Here is a 26137-nt window from a genome sequence, read left to right as displayed (position 1 = left end):
GGAAGGGGACACTGCAGGGAGGGAGTGCCCAGGGCGACAGGAGACCACACGGTTCCCAGTGCATGTCTCTTCCCTGTAACAGTAGTGATGGCACAGAGACGTGCTCTTTCTGGGAGGTTGAGAGGGGAAGTGCTAATATCAGCCTCCTCTTAATATCAATAACTACCGAAGACTGAATTCTATGCAGAGCCTGACACTGTGCTAATTGGTCGGGAGCAGCATCCTAATTGCATGGATGACTGAAGGTATAACCAGAGAGGAGCAGGTGCTGGCTCTGGGGCCCCTTCTTAGGTTTTTATAACTCACACATCTGCTGTTATGAAACCGTAGATTTTCTCTACTGAGTGGCAGTTCTCAGAAAGTAAACAGTATTAGCTTATGTAGATGCACTATTTTATATAAGCCACACTAAACAGAGCACATATCCCTTCTTAATCCTCTGGGAGGCGGACAGGGAAGATGTAAGTAACCAAATTTGACAGATAAGAAATTTGCGAGTCCCTTGCAAAACTGCACACGATCGTTAGCGACTAAATTCTAGGCTGTTACTGTTCCTTTGTAGGGCTGAGGTGGGTTAGGACAAAGTGTTGTGAATGATCGGGCTCCCTCAGGGAGAAGGGGGGTCGAGAGTCCTCAAAAGGACAGATTCTGAGGCTCCCACCTATTTGACTCTGTACTAAGAGTCCTTCTAGAACATTCCAGAGTGGACCTAATCTACTCCTTATCAAGGTGGGGCTGCCAGAGGCTGGGGCAGAGGGGAGGGGAGGCTATAAGGCTATGGATTAGGGGAGGCTTGCAGCAGGAGAGGCTTCTGGCAAGCAGGGCTTCTCAGCTCTGACTCTGTCACTCTTGCTGAGGAGAGAGGTGATGTGCAATGAGGGGAACGGGGTGCCCTTCTCATCAAGGCCAGAGGTCAATGGCTCCTCTGACCACTTCTGTGCTGAAGCAGGGACGTATGGGAGTGAGGAGCCCAGGGCCTGGGCACCTCTGGAGACAAGCTGAGCCTGGCAGCTGGGGGAAGACGGACACGGCCATGCTCTGGAAAGCAAGATGGCGGCTGCCATGCCCGCGAGGAGCACGGAGGGGTCGAGGGGAGGGCAGAATATGGCAAACTGAAGGGACGCTCTCTTCTCCTCTTGGCTGGGATGGGGGTGAAAGAGGATGGTTTCAGAGAAGCAGAGGCCCGCTCTTGGGCTGGGCTGGGCACAGGAAGCAGCTGGCCCCGGCACTCACTGCTTCGTCATCCTGGAGTCCTGGAAGGTGACAAAGATCAGGTCCAGACGCTTCAGGCGAACGCGGTTGAGCTCGGCGTTGAACTCATCAGTCAGCTGCTCCTCCAGCTCGCTATAATATTGCTCTGCATCTACCTGGGGTGAGACGCGGCCCTCAGAGCTGGAGCGGCCAGAGCTCCAGGAAGGCCCTGCCTGGACATGAAGCCTCTCTCCACCCAGGCGCAGGCCTGAGGCCTCCAATCCATCCCGGGCTCCCTTTGAAGCCTGGCAAAAAACTCAGGACCCCAGATGGGCTCCAGGATCTCAGCTCTAGAAGAGGAAAAGGCTGTGGCTCTGAAGTTAGCTCCCTGCTCTGAGATCAGGGGAAGGTCAGGCACAGCTGGGGGTGAGGGGTACGTTTGGGTTTGGGGTGGAGTCCAGAGGAGTGACAGAATGTGGCTGCAGCATTTTCAGGAAAGAGAGTGATTCTTTTTCTGGACTGGCTGGAGTGCAGTCCTGCCCTGAGACCTTCTAGCCACAGTGGTTGGGTGATAAGATGACGCCACTGCCTTCAAATGCTCTGTCCTAGCTCTTGGAAGGCCTGAGGCCTGGCAGCCTCCAGCAGCCTGCTGTGTCCTCACTGGTCCCCCCATCCAAGACCAGAAGGGAGCAAGAATCCTCCCTGGATCATTCTGGAGGGGCCTGAAGAAAGGCTCCGGCTCCTCTGCATCTCAGCAGGGAGGCAGGACGTGGTGGACAGGAAAGGAGGAGTTAAGGGGGCCACAGCACAGAGCAGACCTGAACGGGGCCGGGGCCCGAGGGTGTGGGCAGCGGGCACCACCCAGAGCCCTGGCCAGAGCCTGCAGACCCAGAGCCCCAGCCCCTGCACCGTGTGGCCCGGTGCCCATGCCAGCTACCTCTTTGAAGCAAATCCAGCACTTGCAGAAGCAGAGGCGGGAGCAGGGGTGGATCTTGATCATCACCTTTCCCTTCTTCTTGGCCTTGGCCGTGTAGTAGAGCCGGCCCCGCATCGCATGGCGCCTGTCGGCCAGTGGGCAGCGGGGGAAGGATCTTGCGGTCAGGGGCCAGCAGAGCCACAACCTCCCCTGCTCTGCCCACCCTAGATCCAGACAGGCCCCGCCGCAGCCTCACCTCTGATTATCCAAGTCAATCAGGGTCCTGACGTCGTAGCAGAAGTGGACTCTGGTCACTACGCACCCTGGATAGGCCTCACTGAAGCCACAGACAGGGATGTTGAGCCAGCCGGTGGGGCTAGGGACTCCCCCCTCCCCCACCCCGCCCCTGCACCCAGAGCTACGGCCCACAGGGCTGGGGGGCTCAGCTACCCGTGGTTCCTGGGGCTTGGATGGGGGAATCCGTCCTTTGCTCCTAAGGCTGGACCTCAGGGTTGATCTCTGTTCATCTGAGATTTGCTACATTGTTCCCAGAAGGCACAGAACAGGGCCAGGGGGCAGAGATGGAAATTGCTGCTTACGGAGAGAGAATTAGTTCCTATATCTGGGTTACAAAAGATGCCTCAGGATGACCTGCCCTAGACAGCTGTGGTCTGGGGGCTCCCTGGGCTCCACAGTTGGAGGCACAAGGGAAAAGAAGACCAGCACCCCCATCACACCCATGCTGTGTAGGAAATCCCTGACTTCACACCCCCTGCTCTGGCCCCAGCCTGGGCTCCCCCACTGTGAAAGACTGGTCCTGAGCTGAGTCCGGGGTGAGCCACCACCTCCCACCCCACCATCCTGTGCCACCTCACCATGAGGACCAGGCAGGGTTACCAGGAGAAGGCAATCCCCTGCCTCAGCCCGCTCGACTCACTTACTGAAAATGCTTGATGATGATTTCTGGGTCTTGGATGTCCGTGGGGACATAGGTGATCATGAGCGTCCTTGTGACCTGGGTGGGGAAAGTCAATAGAAAGAGAAGACTCTGCTCACACAAGATTCTTGGAGTCTGGGTCTTCGCGTGGCCTGAACCATCTGGAGCAGGTCTTCTACGGCACATCAGGCTACCTCCTTGCTGCGTAAGCCAAGTGCCCACTTCCCCAGCCTGTCCTGGAGGTCAGCAGGCGTGAGAAGCTACAGGCAGGCAAGCTACACCTGTTATCCTCTGTGGCCCCCTGTGGGCCCCTTGCCATGGACGGCTATGGTCAAGTGAGGAAGAGCCAGAGGCTGCAGACATGGACATGGCCGGAGGAGGACCAGAGTCCTCCTGCTGGTTTCTGGTCTTCTTGCCGCTCTGCTGCTCCAGGTGATGTCGCACCTCACTGGGGCATCCCTGACATCAGACGGCGCGAGAGAGTTGGGAGGTGAGCTAGACTCTGGGGAGGGAATGGGGAAGCTCCTCAAAGGTCACATTTTATTTTATGAGTGAGAAACGTCTGCCTGAGCCATCACCTCCAGGTGAGAGTCTGGTAAACTTGCTGCAAGAGAGGGGAGTCTGGGCAGAAAATTCTGGTGACAAGAGGGAGGCTGAAGTAGCTGAGTCCAGACTGGCCAGGAGTGCCCAAGCCTCCATGCCTGCCACGCTGAAACATTCGGGGTTACTTTTCAGGCGTATGCATATTAGGATTCTGGGGTGGGGTAGAGTGAATTAGTGCGTCAGGATGGATGGCTTGAAGGAGTTAATCTCTCCTTTTTTTTTTTTGGTCTTTTTGCCATTTCTTGGGCCGCTCCCGCAGCATATGGAGGTTCCCAGGCTAGGGGTCGAATTGGAGCTGTAGCCACCGGCCTATGCCAGAGCCACAGCAACACGGGATCCGAGCCGCGTCTGCAACCTACACCACAGCTCACGGCAATGCCAGATCCTTAACCCACTGAGCAAGGCCAGGGATCGAACCCGAAACCTCATGGTTCCCAGTCGGATTCGTTAACCACTGCGCCACGACGGGAACTCCTGCTCTCTCTTTTATCTGAGGCCTTCCCTCCCAGAAGACCTCCCCCGCCTCCCCCAGTGGTCCTTCCTGGGATCACCTCTCAAATAATGCTACTCAAAGCCTTGTCTCGGGTGGGCTTGGGAGACACAAACCAAGATGGTGGGGACGCACAGGGGAGGACATGGGGCCTCCGACCTCAGGGAGACTGTGGAAGGGCAAGGACCTTAGGCGCAGCAAGAGTGGGCAAAGTAGTCAAAACATCTATCCAGAGTCAGCAGGGGGCACTGGCTGCTGGGGATGGAGGCCTCCTGCTGGTCCAGGGGTTAGTTAAGCCTTTAGTTTGGGGGTGGTGGGGAGGCCCAGGGGTCCTTGGAGAGGGTCCAGGGCAGCAAGGATGCAGGGGAAGAGGCACCTGAGAGCAGCTATTTACCAACCAGCTTGCAAGTATTTCGAGGCTGAACCACCCAGAAGGATGTACCAGGTGATGATTCGCAGGGACACCGGAGGCGGCTGGCCCTGCCAGGTGAGACTGCCCCCCGCAGGTGCGCAGGACACGCCAAGCTCGGATGCTCTGAAGGCTGGGAGGGGGATGGTCCAGCAGGGGAGGGGCCCCGTCTGAAAGGGAGTTACTCTGGTAGCTCTTTTCACTTACTCACCTTGTAGCTCTTCTTGGGCACAAACCCTAGGCAGTGATGAGTCATGAAGAGGAAGTTGGTGATGAAGTATAAGAAAGCGAAGAGGCTATGCAGCCACAGGAACTTACTCCTGCCGAGAACAAGATACAGAAGGCGTGAGACCCTCTCTTCCACCCCATGCAGTCTCCCCCGATTGGTCCCTCCCACCCCCATGGTCCCCCAGGGCCACCCTCTGGTGCCTCTGGACACTCAGGCACCTTGGAAGGGAATGGAGAAGAGGCCGTCCACTCCAGCTAATAAAGGCTAGCGTTTATTGAGTGCTTGCTATATGCCAGACTCTAGTGGCACTAGATGCTTCATGTTCATTTTCTCACTAGACTCTTGCGCCACGTGAGGGTAACACTGGGGATATCTTTACTTTACTTGTAAGGAAATGAGGGCCAGAGTGACTGCCGGAGGTCACTCCTGGCAGTGGCTGTGCCAGGAGGCAGGCCCAGAGCTGCAGAAGCACTTACGCTCTTCACCCTATGTCACGCTGCCAGTGTCTGTGGCTCAGCGCCTGGCCCCCCACCCCACCCTGACTCCCCACTGGCCGACTGTGAGGCCAAGAGTGGGGGCTGCCTGGCCTCTGTGGTGGGGGACTCGGGGGCCAACCACAGGCCTGGAGGAAGGAGGGACTGGCAGACCCGGCCTCCCTCCCCTGGGATAGGTACAGTGCTGGCACTTGGGCTCTGTGCCTGTGTGATGCTGCCCCAAGGCGTCCGGCCAGGAAGCTGCTCAGAAATCGGGGCCACCTTATTTGGTGCAGTCTGAAGAGAGAAAGGCTGCCTTGCTTCAAAACATCTCCTCACCACTGTCCCGTGCCAGACATTTCACTGAGAGCATTCCCCATCCAGTTAGAGGCCTCTTTTCTCAATTTTTTCAGAGGGGGCAAGGTGACATGGTCCCTAAGGAACATTCTGGCTCTCTGCCAGTGTGGATTTATGAATGTTGAAGGATCTTTGCTGCCCCGGTAAAATTCATTTCTTGCTAGGAAGGTGTAGCCCTTAGACCAGTGGCCGGCCTGGCAGAAGCTGGTAAGCTCTGCCCTGGTATTGGCAGCACCCAGATTTTGGAGTCTGGTGGAATTGGAGTTGATGGAGTCTGCAGGGGTGCAGGGGCAGAGGATCAGGGTTGGGGCAAGGGGAGGTGGGGCGGGAGTGTGCAACCCCCACTCTCGCCTGTGGAAATGCTGCTTCAGCTTTGTCAGGAAGCCAGCCAAGCCTGGCCCAGAGATGCACTGGTCCTGTTTCCGCAGCCTGGACCAGCAGGAGCACATCGGGTTTAGTACAGATGGATCTGGCCACCAGCTGGGTTAGCTGATGTTACGATCCACAGGTTTCTGGACCATTGGGGCTGGAGGGGGCTTAGAGATCATGTCCAGCAGCCCTTCCCCCACCCTAGATGAGGGATGAAGCTCAGAGGGGGAGGGTGCACTGCCCCAGACCGGGGCCAGCTGGCTCACGAGTGTGAATCCAGCTCCTGTGGTTCCTCGGTCTCGCCGCTGTGGGAATCAGGTCTGTACTTCACTCAATGATATGAGGGTTGACCTGAACTATTTTGTGGGCAGGGAAGCAATACCTTAAACCTTACTTGCTACAAAGTTTCCACCTGTTGGGAGGTGGGCATGTTAAACAAAGCGACCATTTTCCCAAGTCCTCAGGAGTAACTGGTTTAGGTGGTTCCACCCATTACAGAGATGGGTACGCTGAGGCACCAAGAACACGGTCCCACCAAGAGAACGCAACTTCTGGTATCCCACTCGGGCCTTGGATTTCCAAGGAAACTGGGCCTTTCTTATCAACAAAGCGCTACCCACGTTTGGGATCCACACATTGGACCGTCTCCCCGCCACTCCCCCCGCTCCCGGCACCGCACCCCCCCACCAGCCCGTAGAATGGGAGGTAAGAGGATCAGGTACCTACTCTGTGGCGACATTGACAATGGTGGTCCGACCAAAGTGACTATTCCAGTCTGAAAGAGAAGGAAGTTGCTCACCTCAAGCCTGGCTCCTTGATTGCTTGGACGCCAGACTTCAGGGTTCCTCCGTGAAAGCCTAGTCGAGAGATGCTTGCCTACATCCCGCTTTTCCTCTTAGTTTCCCAGAGCTTGCCCCCAATCCCCCCCCACCAAAAAAAAAAAAAAAAAAAAAAACCAGCAGAGGCCTCCTCTCCCCCTTGAGATGGCTGGCTGGGGCTCCTGGGCTGTGAAGCGGGACCGAGGTGTGGCACCCCCAGGGCACAGCTGGCTCATGACAGACATTGGAAAATGCCCTGCCCGGAGTGGAATGATGAAATTAGCAACACTGCTCCCCCTGGCAACCATCACAAGAACCCAGAACTCCAAAAGATGCGTCACTGCCTCTTTCGGACAGAGCAACTCCTTCTGGCTAAGTACATGACTGTGTGGGTTTAGACATCTCTAGGTTTTAGGAAATGTGTCCACAGCCACGTCTATACTGCTTTACACTGTCATTGCCAACACACTAGCTCTAGATTCCTAGGGTGAGAATCTAGGAAGATGGGACTCCGTAGTTACTCTGGTACTAGTACTTGGTAGCATAAGTATGGGTCCGGCCAAGGAGGCACAGGTGGAAACCTGAGCAGTCGGGGGACAGCTGGCTGCCACCTGGATGTTTAAGGTGCCATCCTGTACTGCCTAGTTGCATGGCCTTCATTCGGCTCTTCCTGGTGAAATATTGGCTGTTATTCACTGAGCACCCACTAACAGGCACGGTGCCAAGTCCCTGACACGTACTATCTCCCAGTTGCTATGACATTGAGGAAACCAAGGCCTCGGGACACTGTATGGGATGAAATAATTTTCTGGGAAGCAGATGTGGGTAAGAGGTGGGAAACCAAGATTCTTCTGTCTTTGAAGCCCACGCCAATGTCGCCCATTACATGACTCTGTCAAAATTTACCCTGTTGTAAGGAGTGTGGAGAGACTCCCTATGAGAAACTTTGCACTTAGGGTGCTGTGTCCATCAGAGTGGGTAGCGAGAGAGAGCAGGTCCAGAGCTCTTTGCAGCGGGTCCCATGTCATAAAACGCCTCCAGGAACACCTGGGCAGGTGCAGTCTGGAACCATGGATATTTAGTTTTAGACTGCATTTCTACTCCATGCTGTCTATGTGCCAGGCCCTGGGCCAAATTCGTATCAAAGGAGGTATGGTCTCCAGTTTCCCCAGGAGAAAACTTAAACATGGGTTGCCTAAGGTCACATAAGTCATTTGGAGAAGTGGAATTAAAATTTAGATTTCTAGTTGCTCAAGACTGGAGCTCTGTCCCACCTACAAGGCTGCCTCTTAGGTCTAGTGGGCTGCGCCCAGGGCCCGCTGAGCTCTGCCTACCCAGAACATTTCCAGTGTAGTTGATGGGCAAAATGATGCCCAGGGAGGGGACGCAGAGGATAAGCACAAAGACGATGAGATGATACTGGAACGTGATGTAGATACGGGCATCGTCTCCACACTTGCTAATCAGATCTTCGTTCCTGGAAGAAACACAGAGACAAGGACATTCCTCAGGAGCCAGAGTGGCCACGACTCAAGTCAGGGGGAAATAGAGGAAAGGGAGAGAAAATGACCACCCTACTCAAGCTTTAATCTTTATAAATATTACCCTTCTCTGGAGTTCCCTTCATGGCTCAGCGGTTAACGAACCCAACGAGGATCCATGAGGATGTGGGTTTGATCCCTGGCCTTGGTCAGTGGTTTAAGGATCTGGTGTTGCTGTGAGCTGCGAGGCAGGTCACAGATGCAGCTTGGATCCCGCATTGCTGTGGCTGTGCTGTAGGCCGGCAGCTGTAGCTCCACTTGGACCCCTAGCCTGGGAATCTCCATATGTTGTGGGTGCTGCTCTAAAAAGCGAAAAAGAAATATCACCCTTCTCAAAACTCCTGTTATGCCAGAAAGGAATTTCACTGAATTTCACAGGCAAATCAAAGACAGGGCCATGCTACAGATAGGCACTTGGGAATCCAGAAGCACTCTTAAATCAGGCATTTATTTCACCTTTTATTGCTTCTTCAAACATTTTTTAAAATTTATTTTTATTGTTATTTGCCCCAACACATTTTTTTTGTTTGTTTTCCACTGTACGGCATGGTGGCCCTCCTGCACTGTTGGTGGGAATGTAAGCTGGTACAGCCACTATGGAGAATGGTGTGGAGGTACCTTAGAAATCTATACATAGAACTACCATATGATCCAGCAATCCCACTCTTGGGCGTATATCCAGACAAAACTTTTCTTTTTTTCTTTTCTTTTTCTTTTTTTTTGCCTTTTCTTGGGCCGCTTTCCAGGTTCGGGGTCTAATCAGAGCTGTAGCCACCGGCCTACGCCAGAGCCATAGCAACTCGGGATCCAAGCCGCATCTGCGACCCACATTACAGCTCATGGCAACGCCGGATCCTTAACCCACTGAGTAACGGCAGGGATCAAACCCGCAACCCATGGTTCCTAGTTGGTTTGTTAACCACTGCGCCACGACGGGAACTCCAATTTTTCTTTAAAAAGACACAGGCACCTGCGTGTTCACTGCAGCTCTATTCACAACAGCCAAGACAGAAACAACCCAAATGTCCATTCACAGATGACTGGATTAGGAAGATGTGGTATATATACACAATGGAATACTACTCAGCCATAAAAAAGAACAAAATAATGCCATTTGTAGCAACATGCTTCTTCAAACATTTTGAGTGCTTGTTACAGTGCAGGCACTGAACAAACCATTAGTGATATCAACATTTGTCCTATTTTTCAAAAAGTTCTTCTTTAAATTAAAAAGGGATACTTAAAGCTCTACCTGCAGGCAACTATCACCTTTCTGAAAAAGACCTATTTTAGCATATATCAATCACAGGAATGTCAACTAAAGCCCAGACACGTTTCATTGTGAAGGCCAAAAGTATCTAGGCTATAAATCATCATAAACATTTTGCTATCTGACAATCGGTCTTGGGAGATTTTTGAAATAAGATTTTTCTTCCAAATGCTAGAAGATTCTAATTAAATGAGTATGAAGTTTAAAATGGTTACTATAATCTTTAACAACACAACACATATTGTTCAGACTTGTATTGGCAACGGAAATTGCAATGTGTCATAATACGACTTCCTCAGTTTTAGGGCCTTCAGCAATCTCACTTATGACATCTCATTCATAGCCTGATTCTTCTTAAGCCCTCATGAATCTTGATTTTACAGCATACGTGCAAATGCAATAGACACAATTCTCATTTAAATGACGTGAAATTGATACTGCGCTGCATTCAAATGCCTTAAGAAAAAGAAGAGGAATACTGAGAACCATAATGAGCTATCCCTCAACACTGCCAGACCGGCCAAAGTTGGAAAGTCAGTGAAGAAAGTGTTGGTGAGAAGCTGCTGGTGAGGGTGTGGGGTTCTGGGAGATCTCACACCCTCATGGGTACACACTGGCACAGCCTCTCTGGAGAACAGTTGGCATATTATCTACAAACATTGAATACATACATACCCTATGACCTAGCAATTGCATTCCTAAGTCATACCCAACAGAAATCCATGCACATGGCACCAAGAGACAAGTATAAGAACCTCACAGAAGCATTATTTGCAACAGCTCCAAACTGGCAACAACCTAAATGTCTATCAAAGGTAGAATGGACACAGGAATTGAAATATGCATGTAGTGAAATATATATATATATATAGTGAGATATATATCATATTACATATATGTAATGAAATATGACACACAGACAAAAATGAATGACCATAGCTGAACCCCTATGACACAATGTTGAGTGAAACGTTGCACAAACAATACATGCTGTATCATTGCATGTATAAAGTTCAAAAATAGGCAATTTTGAACTGTAGAGTTAGAAGTCAGGATACGGGTTACCTTTCAAGAAGAGAGAGGTGATAAAGGATTGGGAGGGAGCAGGAAGAGGCTTCTGAGGTCTTGGCAACATTCTAATTCTTTATCAGGATGATGGTTGTATAGGCTGGGCCTTTTGTGATAAGTGAGCTGGACATTTATTTCTGTGCACTTTTCTGTTTGTTAATACTTCAATTAAACAAATTAAAAGCAACACATGCTTACTATAGAAACTTTGGAAAATAGAAAAGAAGAAAATCATTTGCCTACAACCTCATCAAACCCAAGACAATGGCCATTAAGCATTTTGGTCAATTTCCTACAGTTCCTTTTTTTTTTTTTCTTCTTTTTTTTCTTTCTAGGGCTGCACCTGTGGCATACGGAAGTTCCCAGGCTAGGGGTCAAATCAGAGCTGCAGTTGCCGGCCTATGTCACAGCCACAGCAATGCCAGATTCTTAACCCACTGAGCGAGGCCAGGGATTGCACCTGCATCCTCATCGTCGGGTTCCTAACCCACTGAGCCACAACGTCTTCCCACCACTCTTTAAAGTGCTGCCCCGTGATGTTCCAGGAATCACCCTTTCTCCTTCTCACAATTACTTTTCATCTCTGCTCTAGTCTCCTCCTCTCTTTTCCCTCTCGCCAGAGACCTGTATCTGTCTTTCTTCTCTCTCTTTTTAAAATTAACCTCTATCTCTCTAAGGCAACCCACGCCTTTTCCCTTTCAACTGCAGCCAGGTTCAAGTGCTCATTTTTTTATTGATAAAAAACTCAAGGGGAAAAAAATTTCAAAAAACCCAACCCAACCCAACCTAACCCAACCCAGCTCCCAACTAGTGGTATTACTACCCTTCCCAGAAACTTCTCGAGCATTCATGGCTTCATCACTTTCCCCTCAATCAAGTTCCATCCAATATCCTTACTCCCCTCCTCCCACCCACCTCCTGAAAAAGGTGACTTCCTTTTTGTGTCTTTACTTCCTGGACATCTCCCAATCCCGGAATTGCCCTCCCAAGACCCAAACCCCCAAAGCTGACGTCTCTCCCGAGGTGTCATCCTACTCAACCTCACGGGGTTGGAGACTGCTGGCACCACAGCCTGGCGCTTCGCACATCAGTGTCCAGGTGCCCTGGAGGCTGCCATCCCACTCTCCTGCCCCGATGACTCTTTCCTTTGGGCTTTTTTTGACTTTACCCCTTGGGTGACCCATCTGCTCCCATAACTACAACCTCTGTGCACACCCATATCCCAAGTCTAAATCTCTGGTTTTGACCTTTCTGTTAAGCTTAATCCTGCTTTTTTTCAATACTTGCTGGTCAACTCACATACTTGCCCTGACCCCCTCTCATCAATTTCCCAACTTGTCATATCTCTTCATCTCTCTACTAGTGGTAGTACTTCCCTTCCCAGAAGCCAAACCTGGCTTTCTCCCTCTTTCCTAACCAGGGGGAAACCCAGAGGCTGTTGCCCCCTGTGATCCCCTCCCCTGTTGTCTCCTTGGCGTGGTCTCCCTGGTTGCCACCGCCTCTCTCCTCGACACTGAAAAAGGCTTCTTAGCTGCTCACATTGCTTTTGAACTCTTCCAACTGCCACTCACCCCTATACTCCTACCTACACTCAGGCATCATCCCGAGTTTCCTGCTCAAAAGTAGTGACTGGCTCTCTGCTGTCTCTAGATCAAGAGCCGAGATTCTCAGGATGGGAGTCAAGATGCCAGCAGATCCTTCGAGCCCCATCTTTTATCCTCTCTCTTGCTATGGACTCCTGCTTGTAGCCACACCAGAAGAGTTACCATTTCTGGACGCTCTCTGCCCATCTATGCCCCAAGTCTTTGCTCATGCAGTCCTTAATTTCTGAGAGGTCCTCCCCGTCACCATGTCAAAAGTCGTCCCATCCTTCAAGGCCTAGTGCAAACCTATGCTTCTTTGAACCACCTAATTGGAATTAATTTCTCACTCTCCCAAATGCCCTCTGCACAGCAATTATGCGCTCCCCATTGTGAAGGAGGTGGAGTAGGGCTTCTAACCTTTGCTTTTCTGACTAGACTGACTGGGCTTTGGGCACTGGGACTTTGGCTTCTGCAGGAAGAGGGGAGGTCATGCAGAGGAACATGAGAGACTGGAGGCGAATGTTTAATGAACATGTATTCATGCAAGCTCGTGCATGTTTTAAAAATTATCAAAGCAAGACCAGAGAAGGTGCCAAGAAGTCAGCCTCCCCTCCAGTCCCAACCCACACACAGACTAGCTGTATCACTTCCTGGGGACTCGGGTGAATGATGAAGGAAGACTAGGGGCCAAAGCTCTGGATTCTCAAAGCCCAGTCCTGGTGCCCTGTGCCCCAAAGGATCCCAGGCCCTTCAACAGTGCCCTGTTGTGGCTCACGTGGATGGGATGGGGTCCTGGGACAATGTCTGAATGCTCCCAGCAAGGCCCCTAAATGGGGCATGGAAGTCCATGAAGGAAGAAGCCCTACAGGCCTTTGCAAAGAAGCAAATGAGCAGGTCCAGGCAGGCCCCCGGTGCAGGTGGCCTCTGAAGTGTGGAGGGGCTGCCCCCTAAGGCAGGCATCACGGGGCAAGGATGGACCATGGGGGAGCGATGTGAAGGCCGGGCAGGGCAGGCTGGGTAGGGGATATTTAAGGAGAGCCCAGGAACATATAGGTTCTGAGGTGGAGACAGCTGCGTGCACATGTGTGTAAGTGTGCGTGTGTGTGTCTGCGTGCAGGGAAGGCATGGAGCTCTGATAAATGTCTGCTCTGCTGAGGCACCTCGGTGGTTTCAGGGAATCCGGAGATGACAGGTGACATGGGGTCCATCTCCTTGCCAAGTGAGGTTGGACGCTAAAGAGATCCAGAAGGTACAGCGGGCCTGTCCCTCTGCAATGGGCACCTGGGCTGGGAGCAGAAGCCTGCCCTTCTGCCCAGCAGGTTTTGTTTTTTTCCATCCTGGCAACTACGAGGAATGACATTCACAGAAATAAAGCAAATACCATGCTGGAAGGAGGCCTTTGTCTGAGTGTGGCCTTCATAAAAGCATTTTTACCCACATGTGAAAGGGGTCCTTTCCTGAGAACTGTGGCAGAGGGAAAAGGGGCTGTGGGCAACGTCCAGTTCCCGGGTCACCAACTGGAACCCCAGAAAGCATCCTCTGCCCAGGCCAGGCTGCCGTGGGTGGGGGAGAGGGGGAGTGAGCACGGGACATGGAACTCAGGCCCAAGGCTGGGTCACCCGTCACTTGGGGCAGGAGACCCCGCCCCCACCCTCTCCCAGATAAGGCCCGGAGGCTCAGACAGCTCAGGCACTTACTTCATGGTGATGGTGTTGAAAAACCAGGAATAGAAGCCCTGGGGAAAAAGGAGAGACAGTGTGAGAAAATTCAGCGGCTGGGGCATCCAAGGCAGCGGGGCAGGGCTTGGAGGGGCCTCCTGCCCAGGAAAGACCCGGACTGGGAATGGTGCTGCGGGAGCTGGGCTTTCAGAAATCCCGCGTCAGTTACAGGAAGTGGGGGCTTAGGAGAGAAGGGACTCTGGCGTGGATGTCAGTTGCTTTCCATCTGTCCCTCATCGCTTCCTTCTGGGAAGTAGTGCATCAAGTGGACTGTCCATCGAGTAGGCATCGGCCACCAGCGGTCAGCAGGCCCACGGGAGCATGACCCAAGTGGGGCCGAGCAAGATGCTCGGAAGGGGACTGGTACAAGTGTTGAGAGAAAGGTCCCTCTCCCTCTGAATTCTTGCACCTCAGTCAACCCCAGGTGGCCTAGGGTGGCTTGACCATGAGTGAGACTTTGATGCCACAAGCAAGAGCTTGTCTGAGAACAAAAAGGCTGCTCAGAGGAGAGAGGAGCAGAGAGGGGATCCTGGTGGCAAAGTTAGACTTCCTGGATCTAGCTGTACCTGAAGCAGTTGGTTCTCTTAGATTTCCCACACTCCAGCCACACATTGACCTTTTATTAGAACTAGCTCTTCTTCTGCATCTGAGGATCCTGTTGACTAGGCCTTTCTCTCAAGGTCATGCTTTCTGGAATTCCCAGGTGGTGGGAAAAGGTGGCCTTGGTTGGGGGCTGGGAGGGTCTCGGGAGGGCCTCGGGAGGGAGTCAGCTTGGGGACTGTGTGCAGAAGGTGGGCGGAGGGTCACTGCTCTAAAACTGCCAGATGTGGTAGCTGGTGAAGTTACCCGGTGCACGCTTCCTCCTGGGATCCTGGAGGGTTTAGCCAGATCTTGGAAAAAGTGGCAGCTCTTGTTTGGCCCCATCTGAGTCACGATTACATCAGTGAAGCAGGCAGCCCATTTGGTTGATAGTTTCCCCAGGACAACGTGGATCGGGGAAGGGGAGTTCTCAAAAGAGAGCAAGGAGGGCAGGCAAACATGGAACAGAAGCAAGTTCCTTGCTCCCTTCGGCAGGAGACCTCCTTCTAAGCCCTGCTCTGTGTTGAGTGGACCGATAGTGGGAAGGTTCACCATGGGGTGTCCACCTCTGGGGACCATCTCCCCATCTTTAGTCCTGGGGAACTAAAACTGGGATAGATGCCCAGGTGTGAGGCAGAGCGATGAAGGGAAACAGCAGGATGGTGGCAGCAGCCACTGGGGAAGTTCCAGGGACCAGGAGCAGAGCCAGACAAGAGGTGGGCTGAGAGTCTGGCCACCCTTCGCCTACACCCACCTCTGGGTCCAGCGTGCAATTCACTAAGGAGTGAGCAGGTTTCTGATGGGCCCTTGTGGTTATGCCAAGTGAAGGACCACTAAGGAAGGGCAAAGGTTGTGAGTACAAGTGTGGCCGATGTGCCCATGAGAAGCTTGTGGACACAGATGTGAGGGAGCTTGGTGGACCCATTCTCTCTCCCGCTCTCTCACCACCCCCACCCCCACGCCCTCTCCCCCGTGTGCATACACATCATAGCTTTGAAAGGTATAAACCATCCAGAAAACCTAGCAGCTGAACAGCGGGCCTGAGAAGCAGACAGCACCGCCCCTCCTCTCCACCCCGCAAGGAGATGGCCACAAACTCCCAGGAGCCAGCTCAGCTGACAAGACTGAGTGACAGTGGTCAGTCAGCCACACCTTGGTGGTCCCATCTTCTCCACTCTGGCCGAACCTGCCCTGACTCGCTCTGGGCACGATGGGGAGACCCATTTGCATCAGCCATACCACTCTGCCCAGCTGAGGCCCCATCACCTGCCTGGTGCCCTGAAGGGGCCACCTCACTGCATTCTCGCTAATTTCCACCCTCTTCTGTTTGACTGCCCCGGTGCTGCCATAATCACTTATCCTCTGGATGTTTTTAAAATAGAATGATCTTTTTGTCATTGTACAGAAAAAAAAAACCCCCACAAAGCCAAAGTGATGCTTCTAAAGATAAATCTGAGAACTGCTTTGCAAATTAGGTGTTACTGCCCTTATTTTATGGAGGAAACCTCCAAGACATGAACCTGTCTGAGGCTCCTGACCTTGTCTGGAGCAAGTCTTGGCGAGTCAAGGGACCAGGTCTCTTGAAAGGATAATGGAAGGAATGGGGTTTTACTTACTCGTTGCCTCCAACAAATACATACTGGCTAAGAACTGCAAGACAGTCGGGACTGGGTGCTGGGACCATGGTAGGACCAGTAGAGCACCTGCTCTCCCCGGGGGAAGTGGGCACACTAGGCTGACTGTGCAGATGAGGAATCGTCTCAGACTGGGTTAAGAGCACTGAAGAAGAGGACTGCATTTTCCATGAGTAAGTAACAAGAGACTGGGTGGACCGGGGTCCCTGGGGGCAGCGGTCCTTGAGCTGAAATCTGAACAAAGGGTGAGGGTGTTAGCCAGAGAGGCTAGTGGGGAAGGGGGGAGAGGGAAGTACAGGTGAAAAGCCTCTCCTTTTGAGGATCTAAAAGATCGCCCGTGTGGCAGAGGGTTGGGAAGTTGGGAGGAGAAAGAGACACCGGACAAGTGAGCAAGAGGCCAAACCATGAGACAACGGGCAAGGCGCCTGCAATTGATCCAAGAGCACTGGGGAGCTTGTGAAGGCTTGCCCTGGAGGCTGTGTGTCCCTGTTCATGGGGCTCTGGATGGAACCAGGGGGCACATGTGGACCTAGAGAGATCAGTTAGAGGCTACCTTGCTCATCCATGCAAGAGACTGATGGAGGCTGGACCGGGGGATGGAGAGGAGGAGAGAAAGGAACCTGGGAAGGTAAAAGTGATACAACCTGGTAATGCACTGGCCACGCCCAGGGGCCTGGACAAGAGCAGGTGCGTGCACCTGGGTGGATGGTGGGAAGAGTCTGAGACCAGGGACCCAGGGATGGGTGGAGGTGGAGGAAGATGACAGCTTGTTTTGGACAAACTGAATCTGAAACGCCCTTACATTATCCAGGTGGAGATATTTTGGAGGCCATTGCATAAGTGGGGCTAAAACCCAGTGGAAGCTTGAGCTGGAGATAGGAACTTAGGAGGGGTCTGTGTAGAGGTGGCCGCTGAAGTCGTGAGTGAGGATGACATGGCCTGGGGGAGAGATGCTGAGGTCTGGCGTCTGCTGTGGGGAATTCCTGGTGTGCAGGAGACACTGACAGAGGGACAGAGAGCAGGACGTCATGGCAGCAGCAGGAAGCGCTTTCCCTCTATTCAAGAAAGGACGGAGTTCCCATGGTGGTGCAGTGGTTAACGAATCCAACTAGGAACCATGAGGTTACGAGTTCGATCCCTGGCCTTGCTCAGTGGGTTAAGGATCTGGCATTGCCATGAGCTGTGGTGTAGGTCGCAGACATGGCTCGGATCCCACGTTGCTATGGCTCTGGCGTGGGCCGGTGGCTACAGCTCCGATTCGACCCCTAGCCTGGGAACCTCTATATGCCGCGGGAGCAGTCCAAGAAATGGCAAAAAAGACAAAAAAGACAAAAAAAAAAAAAAAAAAGAAAGAAAAGAAAGGATGATGGGAGTTCCCACTGTGGCTCAGCAGTAACAAACCCAACTAGGATCCATGAGGATGTGGGTTTGATCCCTGGCTTCGCTCAGTGGGTTAAGGATCCAGTGTTGCTGTGAGCTGTGGTGTAGGCCACAGACTCGGCTTGGATCCTGCATTGCTGTAGCTGTGGCTGCGGCTGGGGTGCAGGCTGGCAGCTGCAGTTCCGATTCGACCCCTAGCCTGGGAACTTCCATATGTTGTGGGTGCAGCCCTAAAAAACAAACAACCCCCCCCAAAAAAACCCCAACAACAACAAAAAAGAGGGAGGCGATGGTCCACAGGCTCAGGTGTCTCAGAGATCAGATGAGACGAGAACTGAGGAAAGCCCGTTGGATTTCGTGGCGTGGGACTGTTGGTGACCTTGGGGCTCCGGAGGGGAGCCACGCATGAGGGGGCTGAGGAGTGAGAGGGAGGTGAGGAGACAGAGCAAGCCAGACCTCTGTTTCTGGAGTAGCTGTGATGGGACAGAGGGAGGCAGGCAGTCGTGGGTGGGGAGGGCCCGAGACCATCCCCCGAGCACCATTGGTAACCCCTCCGATCTGCTCCATTGCTGCGAGGCCTTCCCTGCCTCCTTTTCCTTCAGGCACTACCAACGCCCTACATGCACCTGTCCGGATGCTCCCACCAGGGGGAAAGGACATGAGGCAGGACTTGGTCTGTTTGGCTCACTGCCTGGTGCCCAGTCCCAAACCAGTGACTGGCCCCGGGCACGTGTCCTGTAGCTACTGGCTGCATGAATGGCCATGTTCAGATGGAGGACTGGCATTTGACAGGGAAGAAGAGGGAGGAGACTGGGCTCCATCGATGGAATTGGGTGGCAGGAGATTGAGGGGCATTCTTGCCTGATGTCTGGAATCTTCTATATGAAAAGGGAGGCGAGTCCTTGGCTTGCAGGGGTGGGGATGCTTGGGATAAGACGGGGTATGTGAGAAAAATTGGAGGTTGGGGAAGAGTAGAATAATTCATATAAAATATTCCTTTAAAACAGAATTAGCTAACACTTTCTGGGCACCCCAGGAGGTACGGTTAATGCCTCCATATTTCCAATGGGGAAACAGGCTTGGCAGCCCGAAGCACTTGTCCAAGGCCACGGGGCTATGAGTGGTTGGTGTGGCTGCTTGCAAAGCCCCTCCTGATGGGTGTGCTCCTTCCTGCACATGCCGGGGCTGTCTGCCCAGAGCCGGGACCCCCATCCCTCGCCCTCTCTGGGCCCAGGCCCACCCCAGCACCCACCTTGTCCTTATGTTCCATCTCCAGGGAAATATCCGAGGGAGACGTCTTCTCACTCTGTTCCCCATAGATCAGCGAGGTCAGGCTGCCGGCCGGGACAGGCAGTGGGAGGTGGAAAAGGAGGACGTTCTTAGGAGCCTGCCTTGCTGTCTCTCCCGCTCCCTGGTCCCCTCCCGCCCCCAGGAGCAGACTCGCCTCAGCTCATTTGCTGAGCACACAGCTCTGGGCACAGACAGGTGCCCAAAGCATCTTGGGAGTCACAAGACCCAGAAAGTCTGAGATCTGAGAAAAAAGTGGCCTCATGCCCAGAGGTGGCTGCCCTCCAAGTAACCTTTGTGCAAGGAGGGCCAGAGCAGGGGCAGAGGTGGTGATGAGATGCCACCTGCTGATGAGACACCTGTGCAGCATGGGCTCTGATCAGAGCCACGTCCTGGTCGTGGCAGCACATCCCCCCAGGAAGCAAGCAGCTCCCTCTTGACCCCCGGCCTCTCCTCACCTGTCGTTGTGGATCAGCAGAGCCAGGCGCCCATAGTCCCACGCGGCTTTCCGGAGGAAGGAGTAAACCAAAATGATGACCTATTGGCCAGGAAAGGCGATAAGGGGCAAGAGCGCTCATGGATGCCTCCCCCTCGGCTGACCTTCACGCTCCCATGAGGGAGACCCTGTCCCTGAGGTCCCCAGAGGCTCCCCCACCCCCCATGGCCAGCTCTGTCAGGGTGGGGGTCATGCACTGTCAATTCTAGATTCCCAGTGCCCAGCAACAACTTGCACAGAGAGGATGCTAAGAGCTCGTTGAACGATGGTGCTGGTGGCATGTTTAGAACTACTGGATGAGAGCACTCCTTGAAGAGATCAGCAAGGGGAGAGGCTCAAGGGCGCTGGTCAGAGGGACCTTTAGACAATGGCGCATGGAGAAGAAGCCGGGATTCTGCCGTTCTGCAGCCTCTTCTTCTCCAATGCTTACCCACCTGGGCTGCCCCGGGCAGGACTGGCACTCAGGTGGTTCCCACCACTGTGGCTGGCCTCCATGGGCAGCGGGGCCCTGCGGTACCACTTGGGAAGGTTGCACCTCCCCCCCCGGGTGAGACCTGTCTGTCTGCCCACCGCCGTGCCCAGGACTCACCACCCACAAGATGACGTTGAGGCACAGCACGGTGGGGATCCCCCCAAAGGGCTGACCCTGCAGGACGGTGTTCTGAGATTGGAAGCAGTCACCCGCCGAAAAGTTCTGTCCCTTTCCCACCACATTCAGGTTCCCTGGCGAGACAGCCATCCTGGGAGGCTCCCTGGGGAACAGAGGGGTCTCCAGGTCAGATACGAGGCCACCCCCACCCACTATGCCACATGCAGAAGCTGGGGCGCTGGGGCAGGGGTGCACTGAGCTTCTTCTAACTGATGGAAGCAGGAGGGTCAGCCTTGAGATGGCACGCAGCCCTGTCCTATAAGACACCAACGTCCTCAATCCCAGGGCTGCGGTGGCAGAACAGCCCAGATTCCCTGGGAGAGTTTGTTTTTACTTTGTACCACGTGCTCCCTCTACAAAGAGTCATAAAACGCACATCCAGGTGGGTCTTCCCACTTCCATCTTTGTGAAGCTCTTCTTGTATATACATCAACAAACCTCACAAGGGTCTCAGAGGAAATATTCGGTTTAGAGGAGGCAACCACGCCATCATGGGACGCCCGTGCAGACAGGGCCACTGATGATCTCTAACGTCTTATGATTCTCTGATCTAGTGTCCAGAAAAGGCAATAGCTCCCAAGACCAAGTAAGGTGAAGATGCAGAGGGCCTGCACACAGCAGTGACTCAGTAAATGACTTTGCTTTACTTCGACCTTGAACCAGGGACATCAACACCTGTTCAGGGATGTGAGCCAGCGCAGTGAGCCTGACACTCAGATGCCGAGCTCACGGTCACGGGCATCCATACCCTTCAGGCCTGGATAAGAGGCAAAAGTGTGAGTGAAAACTAGAGGTGACTGGCAGCTGCTTGGACTTACCCAGCAAGGATGCTCTGATTTTAGAAGGTCATTTGTTTTGGCTCCAGGTTGCATTGCACCCTAGAGATTCTTTGCTCCCATTTGAGAAAAGTAGGTTTATTCATTCAACAAATATTTGTGCTAGACCAGTGCTGGGGGTACATCAGTGAGCAAGACAAATAACAACAAGATAATCCCTTCCTTGTGGGATTCTCCTGTGGAGAGGTGGTTCAGGGGTTGGGGTGAGATCAGGACTGTAAAGAGGGTGACTGGGGAAGGCCTCCCTGAGAGGATGACAATGGAGGGGCTTTGCAGAGAGGGAGCAGGCCATGCAGCTGTGCAGGGAAGGGTGCTGCAGGCAGAGCAAAAAGCAGGGGAGGGGTGCAAGCTTGCCCAGAGCAGAAGAGCTAACAGGTCCCTGTGGCTGGAGGAGGGAGAGTGAAGGCATGGGGGGTGGGGGTGCCTGAGCAAAGAAGTGACATGAAAAAACCCATGTTTTAAAGAGATCACTTGGATGCCTGTGCTGAGAATAAATGGGGGTGAGGGCAGGCAGAGAATGCAATGCATCTCAGCCCTCCAGGGCTCTGGCTCGGCTGTGACAGGAAGATGCAGTTCTGCTAGTGACCACGTGGGGGAGCCCTTGTTGAGCAAGCAGGTGGGAAAAGGACGACCGCGTACTGGGTAAGTCTGAAGGCCTTGGGGGAACTTTTTCCTACCTGAGTCAGTTCTCCTGCAAAGGGTTCCCTCAGGCCTGGAGGCCCCACTCAGCTACGGCGTTGCTGCAAAAGAAAAAGTGCAGTGGAGAGTCCACAAGACTTAGGGACCCAGGCCGACTCTGCTGGCAGCCTCATTCCTCTGGGCCCCTTATCTTTAAGCTCAGGAGGCTTTTTATCACTTGAGTGTTTTTGCAAATAGTTTTTCTGCAATCTGTTGCTGGTCTTTTCATTTTCTTTGTGATGTCTTTTTTTTTTTTTTCCTTTCAGGGCCACACCTGTGGGATATGGAAGTTCCTGGGCTAGGGGTTGAATCGGAACTGCAGCTGCACCGGATCTGAGCTGCATCTGCAACCTATGAGGCAGCTTGCGGCAAGGCCAGATCCTTAACCCACTGAGTGTGACCAGAGATCGAACCCGCATCCTCATAGACACTATGTCTTGTTCTTAACCCACGGAAGCCACTCCTTCATGGTATATTTTGAAGCACCAAAGTTATGGATTTTGACAAAGTCCTGCTTATCAAATTTTCTTTTATAGGCCATGCTTTTGGTATTGCATCGAAGAAATCTTTGCCTAACCCAAGGTCTTAAAGATCTCCTTCAATATTTCTGTCTAAAAATCTTACAGCTTTAGCTCTTAGATTGAAGTCACTGAGTTAATTTTTGCAAATGGCGTGAGATAAGGGTCTAAGCTCATTTTTGGGTATGTGGGTATCCAGTTGCCCAGCACTTAGGAACGAAGGAAATGATTTACAAGCCCCTCTTAGGGCCGTGTGGGAACCGCAACCCCGTCAAGAGAGTCAAAGCGTTTGGTGACCTGCAGAACAGCCATAAGGACTTGGGACTGTTGCTATTAGTTGGTGAATCCTATGCATGCTGAGGGCAGGGGAGTGAGTCCTTGGCCGTGGAGAGCTCTGGCTTCTATCTCACTCTCAGAAGGTTTGAGTCCTGGACGATGCTCTTTTCACTCCTCAACTCCCACTTCTTATTCTCTCTCATTCCACATGCACCTTTCCCTCCCTCCCTCCTGCCCTCCTTTTCTATCTTCCACAGAGATGGGCTGAGTGCTTGGCAGGAGCCTGGCATCCTGGCAGACCTGGTTCCCACCTGTGTGAGGCTCCCAGACTCACTGGGAAACACACAAGCGCAAGGCACATGCCTCCACAGCCCACCACCTTCCGTTCACCCAGGGGGGCCATGGGGAGAGCCCACCCCCGAGCAGTCACAGTCCCTTCCAAGGGAAAGTGACCTCTGAGCCGACGGGAGGTGTCGGAGTCCGCAGAGTCCACGGGGAGGCAAGGGCAGGGGAACTCTATTGGCAAAGACCCAGCGGGGAGACAGAGCATGGTGGTTTGGGAAAGGGAAAGTGAGTACTCGCGGCTCTGGTGTAGGACCAATCACTGGTCTGTCCTTTCATTTGTTCATTCATTCGTTCAACAAGAAGTCACTGAGTATCAGAAGTTCCCAATGTGGCTCAGTGGTAACAAACCCAACTAGTATCCATGAGGATGTGGGTTCAATCCCTGGCCTCACTCAGTGGGTTAAGGATCCTGCATTGCTGTGGCTGTGGCGTAGGCCGGCGGCTACATCTCTGATTTGATCCTTGGCCTGGAAACTTCCATATATCTTAGGTGTGGCCCTAAAAAGACAAAAAATAAAAATAAAAAATAAAAAAATAAAAATAAATAAATTAAAATTAAAAATTAAAAAGGATTCATTGAGTATCTTGAGTATCTACTCTTGCCAGGCCCTGCGTAGACCCTTGAAGTACAAATATGAGATCTTTTTCAGGGAGCTGACAGCCTTGGGGATCTGGGGAGAGGAATGCTGTTGGGAGACCTGGCCCAGCTTGCTCTTCTCCTGGGAAGGACCCTGGCTACAAGGTCCTGGCCTCTCAGCTGGGAGTGGGGTGGAATCCCGCCAGCAAGGGTGGGTCAGGTCAGGCTTTCAGCTCACCTGCCTGCCCAGCCTGAAGCAGGGATGGGGAAGCAAAAGAGAGAAGAGAGCCTTACCCCAGCTCTCCATCCTCCGCAGCTTTCCCAGCAACAAGCAGAGGCAGTAAGGAGGGAGGCTGCTGTGTTGCCATGGAAACCCAGAGCTAACCCCCAAACTCTGCCCCTCACCCCTAAACCATGCCTGGACCTTCCTCCTCCCTCCTTTCTGGAAGGATAGATTTCTGCAGGTAGAGCTAGCTCTTGTGTGTGAAGAAGGGGACAGAAAGCTTTATGGGAAATAACCAAACCTGAAATCGGAGAGTGCTGAAGAAATACAAGCAGGGGCACCAACCTGCATGGCATGGGGGGAGGGCACCAAGGAACTCGTCTCTTTGGGCATGAATTTCACAGCAGAGCACAGGGAGGCTGATCAGGGCATCAGGGAAAAGTAGGCTCTCCAAAGCCAGACTGTCTGGGCGTAAGTCTCCGATCCACCCTTGCTAGCTTTGCAAATCTGGAAAGTGGAGGTAACGACAGTACTGCCCCACAGAGTTATTGTGAAGATGAAATAAGATTATTCACATAAAGTCCCTCACATGATGCTTGGATATATATGTGCCCAAAATTAGCCATCACTGTCAGCATCATCATTACTTTATTTGTGAGATGTAGTGAGGGGCCGGGACAGGCCCATTCCTAGTCTCCTTCCCCCTCTTCTGCTCTGGAACAGGCAAAAGGAGATGTCAAGTCAGGGAAGGATTTTAGGACAACCTCAAAGTGCAGCCTGTAGGTGGCGCTGCTTCTGCCCTTCCTGTACATAAAAAGCAAATGTCAGCCTTGCTTTGGGGGCCAAGGAGGGCCAGTGAGAGATGCTGTTAAGGCTGGCTGGCGAGTCAGGATTCTCACGTCCCCTTGGTCTGCACATCTTATCTGATGGGCGTGTGTGTGTGGCCTTCCCTCCCATTTCTGCCCCATCCTAGCTTTCTGCAGCAAAAACTGAAGGCTCAGCCATCCCAGGCCTGGACAAAGTTTTCCTCAGCCACTGGGCAAAGCCTTGAAAAGGAACTGGCTTTGTCTTTATTACTCCTCTCCAGACCTGGCCTGATTTCAGCCACTGCTGTCCTAACTGGCCAGGCTAGCACTTTGCTCCCCACTTTTCTTTCCAGGTGAGGTGGCCATCTCAAGGTCAGGTCCTCTGTGTGACAAGCCCAAATCCCAGAGCCTGGGTGGTTTAGGAAACCCTAGAAGGGGACTTAATCTTATTAATAGCTAACCTTTGTTGAGCACTCACTCTAGGAAAATACTTCCTGTTAAAGTGGCTAGCTCAGGAGTTCCCGTCGTGGTGCAGCGGAAACGAATCCGACTAGGAACCGTGAGGTTGTGGTTCGATCCCTGGTCTCGCTCAGCGGGCTAAGGATCTGGCGTTGCCGTGAGCTCTGGTGTAGGTCACAGGCGTGGCTTGGATCTGGCCTTGCTGTGGTTGTGGTGTAGGTTGGCTCCGATGTGCCCCCTACCCTGGGAACCGCCGATGTGACCCCTAGCCTGGGAACCTCCATATGCTGTGGTGTGGCCCTAAAAAGCACAAAAGACAAAAAAATAAAAAATAAAAAAATAAACTGGCTAGCTCATTTAATCTTCAGAAGTCCCCAATGGTACTAGAATCACCACTAGGTGAAAGAGAAAGTTAAGGCTCAGAGAGGTTAAATGACTTGCCTGAGGTCATCATGGGTACTGGTAAGTGGCAGAGCTGGTCATGGAACCTGACCAGTTGGTAACCCCCTGCTCTGCTACCCCCTGGGCCCTCTGGTCCTTTGCTGGGCAGGGGTCAGAGGAGAGGGATGACCTCGCTCAAGCTTTAGTCCAGGGACAGAACCTTGCCCAGCCTCTCGGAGGGATGCAATGCAGAAGACTGTGGCCTGGAGGTCCCAGGAGAGCTGGGCTCTGGGCCCCTGTGTGGCTTTGGGCAGGCGCTTTCCCTTCTTGAGCCTCCTGTCTATAAGACAAGGGTTTTGATGGGAGGTCTCTGAGAGCCAGGCTGGAGCTAGAACTCCAGGTGTCCCAGAGACATAGCCCACAGCCACCCAGCCTACATTTCCTGGCACTGCCCAGAGCCGACTGCTCCACCATGCCCACGAGTCCTTTAGGCACTGTCCACAGGGCTTGCATTTTGATTAGGAGAAGAAATCACGGCAGCCTTAAGTTACATCCTAAGAGGAGAGGCTGTGGGTGGGGAGCCACCCTGATCCCCTCCCCCAAGCCTTTCCCCCTCAAGGGTACACAAAGCCGCAGCGCCTGCCCTGCACCCCCTTTGCCATCTGGCCTTCTCAGTCTCTTCAATAATTCATCACCTTTTCGTTATCAGCAAGGAAGATTATTTCCCTTGGTTCTGGACCTTACAAAAACAGAGCTCCTGGCCATGGGCACTCCTCCCTCGCATCTCTCCTCTCTAGGTCTTTCCTCGTAGCCCCTCTTCCACGCCCTTTGCGCTCAGATCTGCCCCCGCCCCCACCCTTTCCAGCACAGAAGCTCAGTGGCTCAGGCTTACTCTCACCACTAGGGGGCAGTTAGTTACTCTGGAGGACAGGGAGGAGAGGAAGCAGGTGTTACTGCAACAAGGCTTCTGGTTAATCTTTCCCTACCTGCCCCGTCAGCTGGCCATGACTCTTCCCCTAAGTGTCCGTAATCTCTTCCTTG

At 53.0% G+C, this 26137-nt stretch overlaps 1 protein-coding gene across 2 annotated transcripts in view; it reads right to left on the bottom strand.

The window, feature by feature from the left end:
• The window catches only part of TMEM63C (transmembrane protein 63C), a 71569-nt gene that overhangs the window by 18512 nt on the left and 26920 nt on the right, over nt 1-26137 (bottom strand). For both annotated transcript variants that reach the window (XM_021099548.1, XM_021099547.1), the window contains exons 3-14: nt 21511-21573; nt 19938-20100; nt 19311-19390; nt 18818-18899; nt 13952-13989; nt 8127-8269; nt 6701-6749; nt 4758-4866; nt 3049-3122; nt 2364-2444; nt 2129-2252; nt 1234-1367 (exon numbers count right to left, since the gene is read on the bottom strand). In XM_021099548.1, the coding sequence (XP_020955207.1) occupies nt 1234-1367; nt 2129-2252; nt 2364-2444; nt 3049-3122; nt 4758-4866; nt 6701-6749; nt 8127-8269; nt 13952-13989; nt 18818-18899; nt 19311-19390; nt 19938-20087 (1064 nt within the window). In that variant the 5' untranslated portion in view covers nt 20088-20100; nt 21511-21573. The remainder of the gene's footprint in view (nt 1-1233; nt 1368-2128; nt 2253-2363; nt 2445-3048; nt 3123-4757; nt 4867-6700; nt 6750-8126; nt 8270-13951; nt 13990-18817; nt 18900-19310; nt 19391-19937; nt 20101-21510; nt 21574-26137) is intronic.

The sequence above is a fragment of the Sus scrofa genome, chromosome 7 (genome assembly GCF_000003025.6).
Source record: "Sus scrofa isolate TJ Tabasco breed Duroc chromosome 7, Sscrofa11.1, whole genome shotgun sequence".
In the NCBI taxonomy this organism is placed as follows: domain Eukaryota; kingdom Metazoa; phylum Chordata; class Mammalia; order Artiodactyla; family Suidae; genus Sus; species Sus scrofa.
This window is presented reverse-complemented; position numbering and strand designations above follow the sequence as displayed.